The 17,284-nt window shown below is 35.5% G+C and overlaps 1 protein-coding gene across 1 annotated transcript in view; it reads left to right on the top strand.

The window, feature by feature from the left end:
• Positions 1-16,374, top strand: part of INSC (INSC spindle orientation adaptor protein) — a 161,171-nt gene extending 144,797 nt beyond the window's left edge. The window contains exons 10-13 of the mRNA XM_086748805.1: positions 8,076-8,142; positions 10,959-11,114; positions 11,740-11,816; positions 13,676-16,374. Coding sequence (XP_086604931.1) covers positions 8,076-8,142; positions 10,959-11,114; positions 11,740-11,816; positions 13,676-13,804 — 429 coding nt within the window. The 3' untranslated portion in view covers positions 13,805-16,374. The remainder of the gene's footprint in view (positions 1-8,075; positions 8,143-10,958; positions 11,115-11,739; positions 11,817-13,675) is intronic.
• Positions 16,375-17,284: the final 910 nt, after the last annotated feature.

The raw sequence follows: 17,284 nt of genomic DNA, 5'->3' as shown, positions 1-17,284 counted from the left end.
AATGTTGCCTAATTCCCAGTGAAAGACTTTGAGAGCAATGCTTTTAATGAGAAGAATATTAACAGATCCTTTAGACTTCTTTTGAAAATCTCTGCCTGGATTAAAGGAACTTGCAATGCTATTTTTCAGTCTGAGTTTCTTGAATACTGAGGAATTTATTAATCCTTGCCAACTGCTTTTCCTTTCTGCTTGTTGTCATGAAGACTGTGGAATTCCTGACTCCATTTTGTTAAATTGCTGTCCAAATTTTCCTGTATGTATGGAAGCCACTATGGGCTAAGAAGAACAGGGAGCTTGAAGTAGAGTTTGATCAGTGCAGCCCAAGTTAGGTGCCTGTCTTCCTTATATCTGACAAGAAGTATTAGACAAAATAATTGCAGGTCAGGGGGAAGGCAGTTGATGAACTGTTTATGCTTTTTAAAGCTCTCTTCTTGGAGCAAAATAATTATGGAAAGGGGAGCTCTCTCTCCCAGTTGGATCAGAAGAGGAATACCCCTTCCACTGCTGAGCCGTCAGCTGGTCTTTCCCATAGAATAAATGCATGTGATACCCTGGGACTCAGTCACCTATGGCATGTTACACAAGCAGCCAGTGACAGGGCTAGGAGCAAAGCTTGGTGGGCTGCCTCTGTCAGGTCTGACTTCAGTAGACCTAAGCTTCCTGTCTAGTTCGTGAAAATTATTTTCAAGATCAGCTGCAAGTTGTATTTAACAGTCCCAAATAGTTCAAACTGCATGGTCACACATCCTTTCTGCAGTTCAACACACTTTTGTGGATTTACATACTGTGGATAAGGACAATGAGGTCATAAAAGGGTATCTGCATAGTTTTCTCGCACAGCTCTCCATTAACTTCCAGCTCTGACATTAGTACAATGATGACTAGATGTGTGTTAGAATTCCTCTTCCTCTCAGTGTCTGGCTGTGAACTGTAGTTGGTCAAGTATGCACTAAAATGGTGTGATCCTTTCCAGTGTTGACTAGGTCACATTGAGAAAACACGTTTTCAACTAATATAGCTAGAAACAGAGGTAATAAATTACATAATTATTTTAAAAACCATAAGAAATTAAACAAGAAACAAGATTGCCAGTAACAGATGCAAAAGTGAAAATTAGATCAAAAGTCACATGACTATATATGAACTTTCTCCATGCCATTATGTCATTGATATCCTAATTAGTTTTCTGTGTAAAACTGTAATTGCTTCCCTGGTGTCCTTTCATTCTTTTTAAACTGGTTATCTCTGTCTTTGCATATACATTTGAACAGTATTAAAATATAAGTAAGAATATGTGTGGTCAGTATTATGGATTGTTACATTCCAGGGGTCCAACACTGACTCTCTCTCTTAAACACGATCTTTTTGAGACAAAATACCTGTTTAGTTACAATTCTGCCTTTCACATTCAGATTTGATGCAGGGTATGACAATGTGGTCCAACTTAGAAAGCAAGAGACTCAGCTAGAAGAGTAAAATCTCAGTTCAATTGAAGAACTCTTTGCTATTCTTTGCTAGCTTAGTGTGGTGAGGTTTTTATTCCTGGGATCAATTCCTGATATTGCTGCTATTCTGATTTTGAAGAAGCAATTTGCATTTTTGTTTAAGCATCTGTAAAGTTGGGCAGACATTGCACTTACTCAGTGTAAAGTTTCTCTAGTGGAAACATGCTACGTCGGCACAATTCATTACAGTTTTTATTTTCTGCTCTTGCCTGCCAAGTTCACAGTACAATGAGGCTGGTGCTGGAGTAGGGCTGTTTACTGCAGAAACTATAAACAAGAGACTTTGCTGCACGCTGTACCAATCATAAAGGTGTAAGTAAGAGATGGTTATGTATGCATTTTGCTACATTCGTCATCTTTTTGTCTTCAGTCCTTCAGGAAATGAGATAGCAGATTTCAAACAACCTCTGAGTTTTGCCACTGATCTTTTTTTCCAAAACAGAATCACTGCCTAGGTGAAGATTGTGATTTCAGTCTTGGTCCTGAGTGGGTGAGCTCATAAACAGTGTTTCTACAGATTACAGTTGCTTGCTTCTTTTTCCTCCTTAAGTAGAAATGACTTCCTGACCACTCTGCTTGAGTTAGTGGCAATTGAACCAGTTTTCTGCACTTTCTGCCTTCTCTAAAATGGGAGTAATTAAGTTTCCTCCCATATACTCAAACTCTGATTCCAATTAGACTAGCTAGACAAGCAAAGTTATTTCCTGCAACTGTGCATTAGCTTGGGATAAATTGTGCTCTGCTCTAGGGAGACCAGATGTCTTAGGCATCTTTGATTCAGTTACAAAATCTAAGAAGCTTTCTTATACCATGAAGGAACTCTGAGGGATGATTCTTTTTTTTCGCCTAGATTTTAATCTGAAAGACAGAAAACTGTGGCCTCAGAAGTGGGGGAAGAGACACACTATAGCTCCACTGTTTTAGAGTCATATGCCCTCGTTTATGCGACATGCCCATTCACCATGTGAATGCAGGATGCATTTTCTATGTGCTTCTTTAAAACAAAAAATATGATAATCTTGTTATTCTACCTATTCTTTAGCTAGATTAGTCAGCACATTCTAAAGGGTAAGATTCTTTTAGTTTTAGTCTCTGTTGCTGTGCCTCAGCATTCTAAGATTATAGTTGCCTTGATACAGTCTCAGAGTAGATCTGGACTTCACAAACAGATCCTGCCTCTAACTGCCTCTTCCAGTCAGGCAACAGAAAGACCTATAGATCTGCTTATTTAGGTATATTTATTTCTCTGTTTTCAGGAAGAAAACTGAATTCCCAACCACAAAAATGGCTATAAGAAGCAATGGGAATTAAATTTTCTATTGTAAGCAATATGATGTCCCAGAGAAAATTTCTTAGCAAAGTTTTTCTCCCAATAAATAGTATCCTGAAAGGTTTTTCTACCTCGATTTGATGTAATGCCTGCTGTATGTACTCCTTTGCTGTCTCCCTGTGGATTAATCTTGAATAGTGAAGTTCAGATGTTTTTAATTTACATTCAGAAACAAAGACTCCATCTTGCTTCAGATTAGTTGTTAGATGCCCATTTGTTTCTGAAGATGAGTATCTGGAACTTTGCAGACACACTCTGATTTATCCTTATGTCATTTATTTGAATGAATTACAAAATACTCCTATAATATGTAGAAAAAATATTTTTACTTAGCGGTGAATTAGCCTTAAAGGAGTAATTAACTAAGAGAATTGGTAATTCTATATTTATCTACTTTGCCACTCAATTAAATTACCTGCTAATTCTCATTTTGAGCTTGTGACTTTCTATTTCTGTTGTGGCTGTCAATAAAAGCTTACTGAATAGTGTACCCTTATTATCAATAAAGGTATATTTGCATCACATCTTCCACCTCTGTAGACACCTCTGCTTTCCCCAAGTGAGATAAGTGACCCTCAAATGTGGAAGATATTGCCCTTTTAACAGGCCAAAATGTGTGCCTTCATCTTCCAAATCCTATTGCATCTTTCTTCCTGAGTAGCTGTCTTCACAATAATGAGAAACACTTTTAGATCATCTTAAATCTGGTATTAAGGGAAAGTTATCAAAGAAGCCTTCTGTTTCTTATGTGCTCTTTAGGTTTAAAGCTTATTGTTAACTAAAGCATGTGAGATTTACACTCTCAGTGTCTGTATCTTAGTTTACAACAAAGAATTTTCATCTAGTTTTCACTTTTGCAACAAACTTTCAGAAACTTTGTACATTGGTTAATGTGCATTAGTAATCATTAGTTGTTTAGAAGGAAAAGTGTTATTACAGTGTTAGTGATTACATTTTTTTAGCAAGAGAATTTCCAAGCTGACTGTTGTTCTTCAAGAGGTTTTGAACAAAACTATTTTAAAGATTCTTAATTAACTATGGTTCCTCAAATTTAAATCACTCTTGATCACTGAAATTCCTATGGTTCAGCGCAAAGCAGACTACAGAACTGAAAAGGAAGCTTCATCATTCATAAGTTCAGTATTTGTAAAAGGCTGGGTGAATGGAAGGAAACTATGTGGAATTAAAAACACTTTTCAAATTATAAAAATAGATTTTGTTTACTAGAGTAACCAGCAAGATCAACACTGCCAATTTTATAATAATGGATTTATTGTCACTATAGAAAAGTGTTTACTATCTGTTTACTTATTTTGCCTATAGGAATAGAGATTTTTATTTAGGTTTTAGATTAATTTCCAGGGCAACTGCGAGACTAGCAACATGATGCTGTACTGACATTTGAAAAGTATGAAATATCTCTATTGTTTCTACTTTTATTTATTAAATAGGGAATTTTTCCATGGACCAAAAGGGAGGCTCCCCCTCTCAAATATGTCCGCATACTTAGTTCACCAAAAAATAATTTAAAGGTGAACTTTCAAAGCTTCTTGATTTTGGATATAGTTTTTAAAGTTAACTAAAAGTTAACTCCTTAGTCTCTTAGTCATGTAAAAAATCTTACTAGTCCCAGTGGAACTATTTGCATGTTATATTTTGATAAGCATGTGCCTCTTCAAAAGGTGCTAAAACATGAGCTAGTCTGAGAATTCACTTCCTGGCATTTTGTGTTTTACTATGTCTCACTACAACGTAGTTTAGGTGCATAGTGCATAGAACATGTTAACAGGTAGGTGGTGAATGCAGGGATAAACTCCTGAGATCTGTTGCTCAGGTTGCTTTTGGTAGTGTAAATCGTGTGACACTATCTTGAACAATTCAGCTTTCATCTGGTGGCAAACAAATGGATCAGTCCATTATTTGTTGATCGGGTCTATTTTTCTGTGGTGTTCATTACTACTGTGGTTTTAGGGCTGCCAGTTACCACAGAGAAAGCTGCAGCCACCAGGTTTATCAGAGTCTTGCCTTAAAGAAGCACCTGCAATTTTTGATGGAGCTGGACAACAGAAATCAGTGTGGGCTAGCCTGGGTTAGTCTATTGGAGAGTTCTGCTAAAATACAGATATTTGAGATGCATGGATCAAGATCTAGCTCCAGAACAGATCTGCCTAGCAGACATACAAGGCAAGGAATTATGCTGGATGGCATCAGTTCTTGCAGCACATAGTTTCAAAGGCTGTCCACTATAATCCTGCATTAGGTTTGGCAACAGAATGTGAGATCAGATGTTTCATTAAAAAACACCACGTATTATGAAGCAACTTTTATTTTTTTCCTCCAGAAAACCTCTGACAGTCATTGCTTAATACCACATCTGCAGATCCCACATATCAAGATATCACTGGAATTTGTGGGTGACTTCATCACAGACTTTCTGCATGGTATGGTAGCACTGGCAGATGATCAGAGGTCATGTGTTCTGTCTTCAGGATATCTCCTTTTCTATACTTTGAGCTGATTACAAGTTCATTGCATGGCCTAGGAATCCAGAAAAACTGCAAGAATCATAAATTATCTCAGATGCTAGTCCTTTATAATCTTTGAGGGTATTCTTTTAAAAGAAATGTCTTGAACAATTAATGAAATAAATGCTAAATATTGCAGTTGAACAGTACAGATTCCATGTTAAATATTTTCAAGTTGTTCAACTCTTTCAAAGTTATTTCAGTTCTGAAAGAGTTTTTGGTACCTATTCTTTCCAGTAATTTTAATCTATTTTCCTGGTAGAAATGAGGCTTAGGCAGGCACTTTTATCAATATCTGTTTGTGTGCTCCATGTCTCACAAAAACATCTGAACTGGTTTGCTGATTCAACAGGACTTTACAGTTATTTTTGAGAGACTGCCTAAGGCTTTATGAAATTTGGAGACAGATAATGGGAAAAGAGAGGCTAAGATAAAACCTACGTATTATTAGACAAAAAAATTCTACAGTGGGAGAGATGCCACTGGAAAAGTTCTGTTTATGGTTTTTGATCAACTCTAAATCCAAAAGAAATGAGACTTCATTAAAACCAATGCTCACGGAAGTGTTGATTTTCAAAACAAATTGAGTCTACATTTAAGTTTGTGTTTTCCTCTAGAGAGTTAATCTTTAGTACTAAACTTCCTTGAACTTTGGTCTGTATTACAGAGGAAATTTTTGTGTAAGCTCCATGTGTACTGAATTTTAAAATAGGCAAGTATAGGGGAAATATAGCATTTAAAGTCAGCTTGCCTATTATGTGTTTACATTATGCTAGTTCATATTACACTGTTCACAGGAAAATGTGACTTTTTTGGGGAAAGAAAAATCTATCCATATGGAGTGATCTTATCTATAGTTTAACCGCCTTTCAAGTCCTACTAAGATTTAAAATGATAATATAGGTAGATCTTGATGGTTATTGATTATAATGGTCTTTTATAAACCCTTCTGGAGAAGTTTACATATAAACCCATTAGGTTAGTTCGTAAATACATTGCAAAATGTAGGGGTCACGTAATCAACGCAGAGGAAGTCTAGATATAGCCTCAAATAATTTTTCGTGTCAAAAAGATACACACAAAATATTTTTATATATGAATGTACTTATTAGACAAAATAACTTGAAGCAGTGGAATAATTGGCACGTATTCAAATTGTGGTTAATTGAATTCTTCATTTGTGGCTTAGAGAGCCACATGGGGTAGAGATTCTGCATAGAGGAAGCAATTTTCATTAACAGGATATAATTTAGAATGAGAAAACACATACACTCTGCCTGAAACACAGTTAATAATTAATATGGAATAAATACATAGACATATACCAAGTTACCATATTTCTACCTGTCACTCTTTAGAGTTTCAGCAACTCATTTGCATCCTAAGTAAGTATATTTATTCAGAGAGATGACACTGTAACACTGCCTTCAAAAGTGGAAGACCTTTATGTCACAGCATTGAAAATGAGTCATCCTTGTTATTAAAATGGCAAAGTGAGATTGGAATGGTGATTTGATCTCATGCCTACTTACATCTAAGAAGTTTGCTTGTCTGTGAACTGACACTGTACCGTTAAAAAGCTGATAACAAGTTCTCAAATTGATCATTATTTTTGAGGTTGATCAGTTTTTCTCAACTAGAATAGAGACAATTAAAACCTCTTAGAAATAATATTATTTCTGTTTTATATTCTAATGATCTATAGCATTTATTATTTTGCCTCTCACATATGCTGTTAATATTGAGATGTGTTTGCATGCATGAAGCAAGTTATTTGAAGGATAAAGTAAAGAAGAATATCTTGCAGGATATATGAGAGCAGATGTATGATACCAATGAAGGGAATGGGTTACTGAAAGCCAACAGCTCCACATGATCCAATCTCTGTCACTGGCTTGCTGCATGAGTTTAATCAAGCTGAGTTACACCAAATCTTGAAAACAGTTAGTGCTGTTCTGGATAAGAAATTCTGTAAATCAGGATCTCAAAATGTGTTTCTGTGATACAAAACCTTACCTTGGCCTTAGCTCAGGAAAAGTATAAATGATTTTTAAATCCAGCTCATTTTGGGACAGTGTTTTGACATGCACACAATTTATGGCTTCAATAAAACGGAAAAGTATTCCTTAAATACTCCCTTGAATCAAGGCTCAAAACTCCAAATTTGTTGCAAGGGTTTCTCAACATTTTAGCTAAACCCTGAAGCAGAAAAGCAGCAATAATTTAGTGTTACTGAACGTATGCTATGTGCTGCTTCTTAGTCTTCACTGTGAGCTCTGCCTGAGCTGGAATGTGACAACAGGATTGGTTCCTAAGGGTGGGCAACTCCTGGCTGAATTCTTTGTAGGACTTCAGTTTGGTTTTTTTTCAGTTAGTTGGGTTTTATAAACTTTTATCTTCTTCTTTTGACTAATTTAACCACTGAATAAATCCGCTGCATAGATCTCTATATGACAGACTTCTATGCATGTGTGGAGGAGTGTGAGAAAAAGAGGTTTTGCTTCTCTTGTCTGGATTTCAGTTAGCAGCCATATGTAAGATAAAGACCCCTGAGAAGTCACAAAGGTGGAAATAGACTGTTCAACTACAAGAATGCTTTTAAATTTTATTAAGTTGGCCATATTTCTGCCACACTAATTTTATAAACCACAATGGTATTTAATATTACTGAATTGTAGAGCTATACTTCATATTTCCTTCTCTGTTTAATAACAGGTGGTAACAATATTGGCAAACATGTCTGTCTTGGACCAGTGTGCTTCAGAAATCATTCAAGGAAATGGTATGTATTTTAGCTGAATTATATTCTGTATTTGTTTTGGGAGAATGTGGGTAGATGGAAAAGTAGTGGTTACAAGGTGAAGGAGAAAGACCTCGCTAATAATACTTCATTTTGCATCCTGTCTCTGCTGGATATTGCACATTACTGCTGGGTGTAAAATGAGTCCTTGGGATAGTTCTATGTAACTGAAATAAATTACCACTGCTTTAGAAAACTTTGCTTATATGACCACATTGCTGGTGTTCTCTGTGTCTGTGACTTACTCATAGACACAAAGCAAAGCAGTACGAAGTGTTTCAACAACCTTTATTCTGGTAATTACATTGTATAAGGTCACAATTCTTACACATTAAAAGACATCATGTGATACTGAGCTATGCATACCTGCATTCTGTGTCACTTTTTTTCACAGGTATTCAGAAATATTATACATATTGAAGCATTATGTTTCTATTACTATACAGCAATTGCTAGTTTTTTTCCACACTTCTTTAAATATCGTATTGTGAGAAATTCATTATGTTGAAAAAACCCTAGGTGTTGTAGACCCACCAGAGGTCTGAGAATTTAGGTTAATAATTCTGTAGATAAGGATACAGGAAGACGTAACTGCCTTATTAACACACCTACCAGCAGATTCATGGCCAAGCAATACTGTAAGACAGCTTTTTTTTTTTTTATTTTTTTTTTGGGAGATATGAAATTACAGTGAAGCTTTTTCTGTCCTAGGAATATCCCTTCCACACTTTTAAAATTAAAGTTTGGATAGGAATGGTTTGAGTTTGGATCCATTTTAATCTCAGATATGGCTGATTGTAGGGTGGGTGAAAGGGTTTCAGAAAGCACCTACATAGAAGTGGGTCTTGAAATAGAATTGACCAGTTGGATTTAGATGTTTCTTGCATTTCAGTGGAAAATTTGAGCTCTGTGCACAAAAATATGACTGGCAAGGATCAGACGCAACTAATTTGCTTGATGTGATCCATGTCTGCACAGAGGTAGTGTGTATTTAATGTCCTTGCTAAGGTGGATAGGTGTTGAGTTTAAGACCAGATGACAATGTGGAAGTTGAATGGATCTGGATACTGAAGTAATTTAATCACAGATATATGCAGTTTTATAAATTACTTGCAGTGAGGGGGAGGAGCAAGGCAGGTTAGCATGGTGGTTTCATATATGACCTCCTTGTTGTATGGGAGGGCTAGGGCAGTCCCAGAGAGAGATTGGTCAGGTTTCTGCCATGCTCCTCTGTCCAAGCTCCCTGTGTTCCTGGAGGTTGGAGAGGTGGTTCTGGACCTCTTGATGCAGGCACATGGAGCTTCCTCATGCAGAGTCTTTTCTAGAAACTCTTGGTAAGACTCTGACATTTCCCAGGGCTCTAGGTGACTGTAATTATAGGACTGGGTAGAGAATACCTTGCTGGTGATTTGTTCATCTGCTGTTGTTTTCTGATTTGCTGTTGTTAGCACTCACAATCCAGATATGACTTGGAAGATTTTGCAGTCCTTTATGATTAACAGGCTGGTTATGTAGTTTTGCTATCTATTTACTTGAGCACATCAAAACATGTTTTGTTGTTTGGGACAGGCGTTTGATCATATTTCAACTACTTCTACTACAGCAGAAACTTGACTAAGTTCATGAAATTGTATTAACAACTAGGCTTAACTCATGTTAGATACTACAGTAGGTGGAGGTGTACATGTGGATTGTCAGGCACAATGTGATGAAGTAAAATTTGTGTATACACTTCATAATGGAAATTCACACATAAGAATTTGCCCCCAGGCTTTTGAGAAGGGTTGACACTCACCTTGTGTATAAAGGCTTTTTCTGTCTGCCTAATGTCGTAATAATCAGATGCTGGTCAGAAGCCAGACTCACTAACTGAGAAGGGTCTTTGAATCCTGGAGAGTTTAGACACGTTTTCTTCTCAACCTTGGCTTTTTTGTATGTCAATTGATTATTATCTAGCTGCATGATTCTGATGCTAATTCTCTTAATTATTTATGCAAATGTTCTAACAGTTAAAATCTTCTGATGCTACCTCAAGTAATCTAAATGCCTAATAGCATATGAAATCTAATAGCACATAATTGTCCTTACATTTAAAATAAATAATCTAGAAAATAGAAATCAGTATAGTCTCATCTGGTTTTGTGCTGCTACAATAAGAACATCAACTCCTACAGGCAACAGTAAGTTAATGAAACCATTTCAACATGGATGACATTGTCTCTTCTGAAGTGAAGAGTTAGTTGCACAGTAATCTTCAAAAGGCAGAATTTCATAATTTCCCTCATTAAAAGATTCCTCATTATAAAATGCCCTAAAACAGTTTGACATGGGAAAGACTTGTTTAAAAATACAGAAATTGAAAACCAAAGTTTTACTTTCCTTTAATTCAAAGCAAAACTTAATGTAGAGACCAGAAATATGTCACTATATGTTTTAAGGTTAGTGATTACCTTCAGGTTAGTTTAGAAGCAAACAAAGAATTGCATTTAGTTTGATTGAAATAAATTTGTGAAATCTAAAATACCAACTTGTAGAGGAGTCAGGAAGTTGGAGGGAAGATTTAGTGCATTTTGTAGTTCCAGAAGACCTGTAGCTTCCTAGTGAAGAAAAATTTATGCACAGATGTGATGCGCTGGAATGCTGATGGCCAAATTGCAGTCCACATTTATGCATTCTTCACACCCTATTTGAGTAATTGGTCTGTATTTACCTAGCTTGCTTTTTCCCTTTACTTTTTTTGAACTGAGAGGTTTTTTTTTGTTGGACAGAGGATAACGATGGCTCTTACGTCCTTCTAGGTGTTCAACTTTTAATGGAAATGCTCTTTGAAAGATCATCTTCAGGAAATTCAGCAGAAGTTGCTGCTTGTGAGCGAGTCCAACAGAAATCTGCAGTTACACTGGCACGACTCAGCCGAGATCCTGAAGTGGCAGATGCAGCTGTAAAACTCAGCTGTAAGGGTGTATCACTAGTTTTATGGCAGCTCTTTTCAATTTTTAGCCTCACTTGGTACACTTTATGGAATAGATTCCCTATAGCCTGTCCAGAGAGTGACTGAGGAGGTTGTGCTAAATGAACCTCTGGCTCATTTCCCAAAGGAACCTGAGGTGCAGCGATACTCAACACGTATCTGTGGCAGACTGTGCCAACTGACAGTGCTGCCACCTCCATTCCTTTATTTAAAGCCTTGTGCAGAATCTATCAGTGGACAGAAAACTTGGACCCCTGCAGGTTAAGATGTGATGAATCTAACAGGAAGCAATGTGTTCTTTTGGCTGGAGTTTTTTAAGGGCGTGTGGGAGGATGGATAGGGAAGAAATGGAGGTCACAATTTCCACTGTGAAACAGCAATAGCAAGTAAAAACAATGCATTTGTTTATGCTTTACAACTTTTAATTATGACTGCCCTGAACTGCACAGCTCCATGGACAGTCCTTCAAGTATATGCATATCATCTTTGCATTAGAAATCATATCTACTAAGGAAGATAAATACGAAACATCTAAAAACATACCCAATCTCAAAATAAGGAGTTTGTTTTTCTAAATTATTTCTCCTGATACTCTTTTGTGCACTCAGGTATTCCTCGTCTAATTAAACTTTGCAGATCACCAAGTGAAAGAAACAACAGTGATTCTGTTTTAGTGGCATGTCTGGTAGGTACATTTTAATCTTTCTTTCATGCTTACCCTGAAAAATGCAGAAAAAACAGCCCTTTAGATTTCAAAATGCATAAGTATTGCAGGAATGTTTTAAATTCATGCCAGGGTCTCCTGCTTTTCCTCTTAAGCATAATCCTGTACAGTGTCAATTATTTATCCTCTGAAGATTTAAGCACATAAAGAAAAATGGCTTCACCTTCACATTGTTGAGAACTAAAAAAATTCACTGGAACACTTCAGAACTTGAAGTTTCAGTAATTCTTAAATTCCATTCTGTGATGATGCTGTTTGCTGAAATAAGCCTGTTTGCTGAAATAAGCCTTGAATCACAGGGGTAACAGCCCTTTATCTGCACAGGTACGTAGGTATGTATCAGAATATTTATGTTAAGTGGCCAAAGAGAGGAAAAGAGCTTTCTTGCTTTCACTGCAATCCATTTTTTTTTTTCTGTTCGAGTCTCCAAGACAATATAGTATAGTGTCCAGCCAAGGAGTGGCCAACAAGAGGTTAACACTTTCTTTGCTTAGGGGAAATATCGAAGCTGCTGACCTTGCACTGCATGGACTGTGAGCCCCAGTCAGCTGTCAGAGCTGAGTAATTTTCAGCTAGCATTCTGTGAGAGGAAAGTGCTCTGGGGACAGGGGTGATCTAGAGTTAGGAGACAGGTTTTGACGAGTAATGACTGAAGAATATTGTTTGACAGTGCTTCTTAGTATTCATGTTATTTTAAATGTCAAACTAAAATCTGGTTATTGCAGCTTTGATTAACAGCTAGCTTTGTACAAGCACATGAGAAGTTTTGTTTGTTAAAGCAGGACTCATTCAGGATGAAGACAGTATGAATGTGAGCATAAGAAAGATTATTCTTCCTACCTGCTGAGAAGGCTTGTTAATCTTGTATGGCTAGAGTACAAGAGAGACATAAGCTGCTTCAGGCTCTGATAGGTATTGTCACTAAAGTCTGAGGGCTTGTACTGTTCGGTATGTTTAGCTTAGTTGTTTACTTTTTGTATATTTTGAAGCAGGGGATTAACTCTTGTGTAAGTGCTGCATTGACAAACAGCACAGAGATAAGCTGATCACAACTATCAGACCTTACTAATAGAAGACAGTTTTTGTTCTTGAGGAAAGTCAGCCTGATTTCCAGTTTCATCTCTTGTGTCAGGTTGCTAGAAGGTATGCAATTGTTGTATATTTTTCTTCAGTGAGAAAACCAAGTAACTTCTTAAAAAGGAAGAGTTTACGAAGACCTTTGAAGGTCCCTTCCAACCCTAACCATTCTATGATTCTATAATAGTAACATCAGTGCAATTTGTATCGTGCATCCTCATAATCCGAACAACTGGCAGTTTTATTTGTTCCCAAATTATTTGACTTGTATGGCTTCCTTCTACTACACTAGTATCTAAAAGATTTCTCTTATGGGCATTGCATAAAACTTTAGTAGCAGACATTTTCTGAATCAGATGACGTAGAGTTCTCATAAATAAGACAAAAGCTGATAGGAGAACTGACATACAAAGAGGCAGTGTGAGATGTGCAGCAGATCAGAGGTAGGTTTACAAAGTGCTCTGATTCTCACCGCTGTGTTCTTTAACACCACACTGTCCCTGCTGCTCAGGTCTAAGAGTAATGTGCCCCAAAAGAATTGTCATTTAATAGATGCATTTGAAGGAGGTTTATCTGACAGATGAAGACAGTAACAAGAGATTAGCCAGGTAGAAGAGTCCATAGACCTGCACAGTTCAGTTTTGAGTCTTTGCTATTATTTAGAGATAGTTATAACGGATTCCTGCAATGAATACTCTGTCAAACCTTAATGGTATTACAACAGTGTTGTTTTGTTTTTCTAGGCAGCCTTACGGAGACTAGCAGTTATGAGTCCTGATGGACTTGAAGATTCAGATTTTCAGCAGCTAGTAAAGCCCAGACTTGTGGATTCCTTTCTGCTGTGCACAAATATGGAAGAGAGCTTTGTGTAAATGTTAGCCAAAAACCTTTGAAAAACAATCAAGATGATAGGTATACAATAAGATAATACATATACAATTTTTTTTTGTTCTAGTCCTATTGTTATTTATGTCTTATTTATGTTAAAACCATGAACATGTGGTTTTAGGAGCAAAGAAGCAGAATGAGCAAACTTGTTTCAGTGGTTTGCAAAGGTATTTTTTTTTTATTTTATTTTCCTGCCAAGACACATCAACAGACCTTATCACTGAGATCTAACAAAATGTTGTTGTCTTGTTTAATATAGTTGAATCAAGGTAATGAAGCCAAGAATTTGGTGCTCTGATGTTAAATGCTTCTAATAATGTTTTATTGCTGATGTTTTTCTACAGTTAGAACATTTTACTTTTTTTTTTTTTTAAGAAATGCTTTACACATGCAGTTGCTGCATAGCTGAAAAATAATCTTTAAAGCTGCAAGAATATACTTTGAAATGAAAGGGATGTTACAGTCTTAGTCCAGTTCTTAAGTGTTGTTACTTTTAATAGAATTATGAAAATATGTAACTATGATTAGCAGAGGAAATTTTTCAGGAAATATTGAAGTGCTGGCTTGGTATTATATTAAAGGATGTTCTTATGCTGTATAAAGATGTGCTCTGTTAGAGGACATATACTTGGAGACAACTTTTTTATTTAGATTTACTGAAATTTCCTAAAGAAATTGAGAGGATTCTAGAAAAATCTTTAGGAAATCAAGCACACATCATCAATGTGAAGGTATCCACATAAGATTTAAAGAAAAACTGGAAGTGAGCACATCCAGACATGTTTTTTAATATTCAAGCTACTACATTTGTGAAAAGTTGTGCATGCTAACACTAAATAATCTGAACGCATAAATTAACTGTATCTTGAATTTCAATTTTTCTGTTTTTCTAACTAGTCTTGTATTTCTAAAACTGTGAAATGGGACTTTTGGGAATTCCTGGAGCTGACAAAAGGAGATTTTACCAATGGATAACAACATAAAGAATAGAGTTGATTTTAAAATATATTTTTTTTTCATTAACACCCCTCTTAAAATTTGCCTTTCTCTTTTCATCAAGAAACTATATAAATTTAAAATTACTCAATCAGCAATATCTTAAGAGTGTTTTTCCTCCTAATTTCTAAAAAGTACTCTGTAGATTATCAAAGTATATGTATTTTTTTTCTTGATGGCTTGCAACTATTGCTCTGGATCATTTTATGATCAGCAACTTTAGGGTATGAGGACATATGCCAAAAAAAGTAAGTACATTTCTTCTTTACTGTACTTACTTTGTAGCTATGTTAAGCAGCTTAATTCACTAATGTTCATTTAGTATTATATGGTGTTTAAATGAAATTGCTAAGCTGTGACTGACTTCCACATTTTCTGTGTCTGAGAAATCTGTCCTGCTTCAGGCAGTGATACATTGTGGCTACTTTTTTTTTGTCTCCTTGAGTATAAAAGTTAAGAAGACTCTGCCTTAACATTTCTTCCTTGTGATTTTTTCATTTAACTATGAGCTCTATCTTGACTGAAGTTTTAAAACATTAGAAAACATACAATGACCCTTGTCATAAGCAACTACTCAAAGATAAGCATTGAATCAGATGTTTCACAGATGTAAGTTTTGAGTAAGAGTACAGATTAATTCTGCTTTATTTGCTTATTTTGAGACAGCTCCTTCAAATTCTGAGATTGTTAAGATGTATGGTACTGTACAGCTTTAAAAATATTATGGAAGTGGTGGACTTTAACACTTTCCTCACTAAGCAGAAAAACATATGAATGATGTACTTGTTAAATGGTAAAATCAACATTCTTGTTGATACATTATAAACAATGAACTCATAAATCTCATAAAAAATGAACTCAGTAAGGTCCTGTTGCTATCAAGCTGATAGCTTTATAATCCCTAATAGAATACAAAACATCAAATTCTGTTGTTAGTGTGCTGTACCTGCCCTCATTCTGTCAACTGCAACTAACACCAGAAATATGAGTCTGTAGATAGAGTATGGTTTATCCCATAATAGGTGAAATTAAAATCTCATTTAAAAAAAATGTCCACAGTGTAAAGTGACCTGAAGTAGCTATTAAGAAAATGCCATTACGACCCATAAGATTTAAAAGCCATTTCTAACAGGTCAAACAAATATTCAGTGAGCAGGCCAGCAGCAATGAATGAGTCTAACTTGCTCTCAGATACAATAATGTGAATCCACATAAATTGATTTTACTGAAGATGAAGATACTCTTAATCTGTGGCCATAATTTCAGGCCCATATTGTCCATTTACATGTGTTGATATAATGAATGTGGCTAGTTACATTACAGAAACAAAATACATTTAGATGGATATCATATTTGCAGTAGAAAAGTATATCTTGAAAAAGGCAGTTCAGACCTGTTATCACCTAAGCGTCATTGAAACTATTTTTGGTAGGTTTGGATTTTTCACCTACAGTTGTGCACTTTATTTTGTATATGCTAAAGTTTATGGGAAAATTAGCATACCTCTTCCTTTCCTCTTAATTAATTTGGAAATAAAATGTCATTAAAAATACTGAAATATTATTTTCTCATTTCTTCTGAATGAATTCTGGATGAAAAATATTTGCTTTGAAAGTGACTTTTCAGTTTTTAAACCAAAAAAAAACAGGAACAATTTAAGCCAGAATAAACATGCTTGATTTTAATGTAGTATGAAACAAAATATTTCATATAAAAAAATTTAACTAAAAGATGTATTTTTCTGGATCAATTTTTGTACTCTCTGTGTGTATATATATATACAGTTAGTAGAGGGAGGTAGACAGTATGTATAATACATTTACATATCAATTCATAGATGTGGACTCATTGACTTACAGAGACTGCATGTAGGTTAGATATTAGCTTAATCATTCTGAAAAGTGAATGTTATGCTTCTCAGAAATATTGTAGTTTAATTTAAATTTTTCTGAACATTTTAGGTTTTTTTATGAGATTAGAAATGTTAAACAAACATGCAGTGAACTGCAGGATTCTTTGTAACTTTTATTTACATCTCAGTGACTTTGGACAATGTGTTCAAATTTCAGCTTTAGTTGAACTGTTTACGGATAGTCAGGGCCCAGATACTTCATTCATAGAATAATTTTTTTTTCTTAGTTTATTGTGTGTTTGGTACATGAATCATTTATGTGGAATGTTACTTGTCTGACCTGTTATATTTAAAATAATACAAGGGATAATCTTGCTAAATTGGATGTGTTACCTATTTTTAGGGTTGCGTATCCGAAGGACGGGACTTGGTCTGTAGGGTGTCAGATTGCATTAGTACAAGACTGATTCTGGTATCTCATGCAGTTTGTTCCAAATATGTATATTGACCATCTCCTTTTAAGTAACAGCAATGAACAGTCAATGAATGTTAGCCTTTGTATTTTGAGAAATCTGCTTTGATTTTCAGTTTAAATTTATATTAAATTTAATGTATT

The sequence above is a fragment of the Chlamydotis macqueenii genome, chromosome 5 (assembly GCF_036417535.1).
Source record: "Chlamydotis macqueenii isolate bChlMac1 chromosome 5, bChlMac1.mat, whole genome shotgun sequence".
NCBI lineage: Eukaryota > Metazoa > Chordata > Aves > Otidiformes > Otididae > Chlamydotis > Chlamydotis macqueenii.
This window is presented reverse-complemented; position numbering and strand designations above follow the sequence as displayed.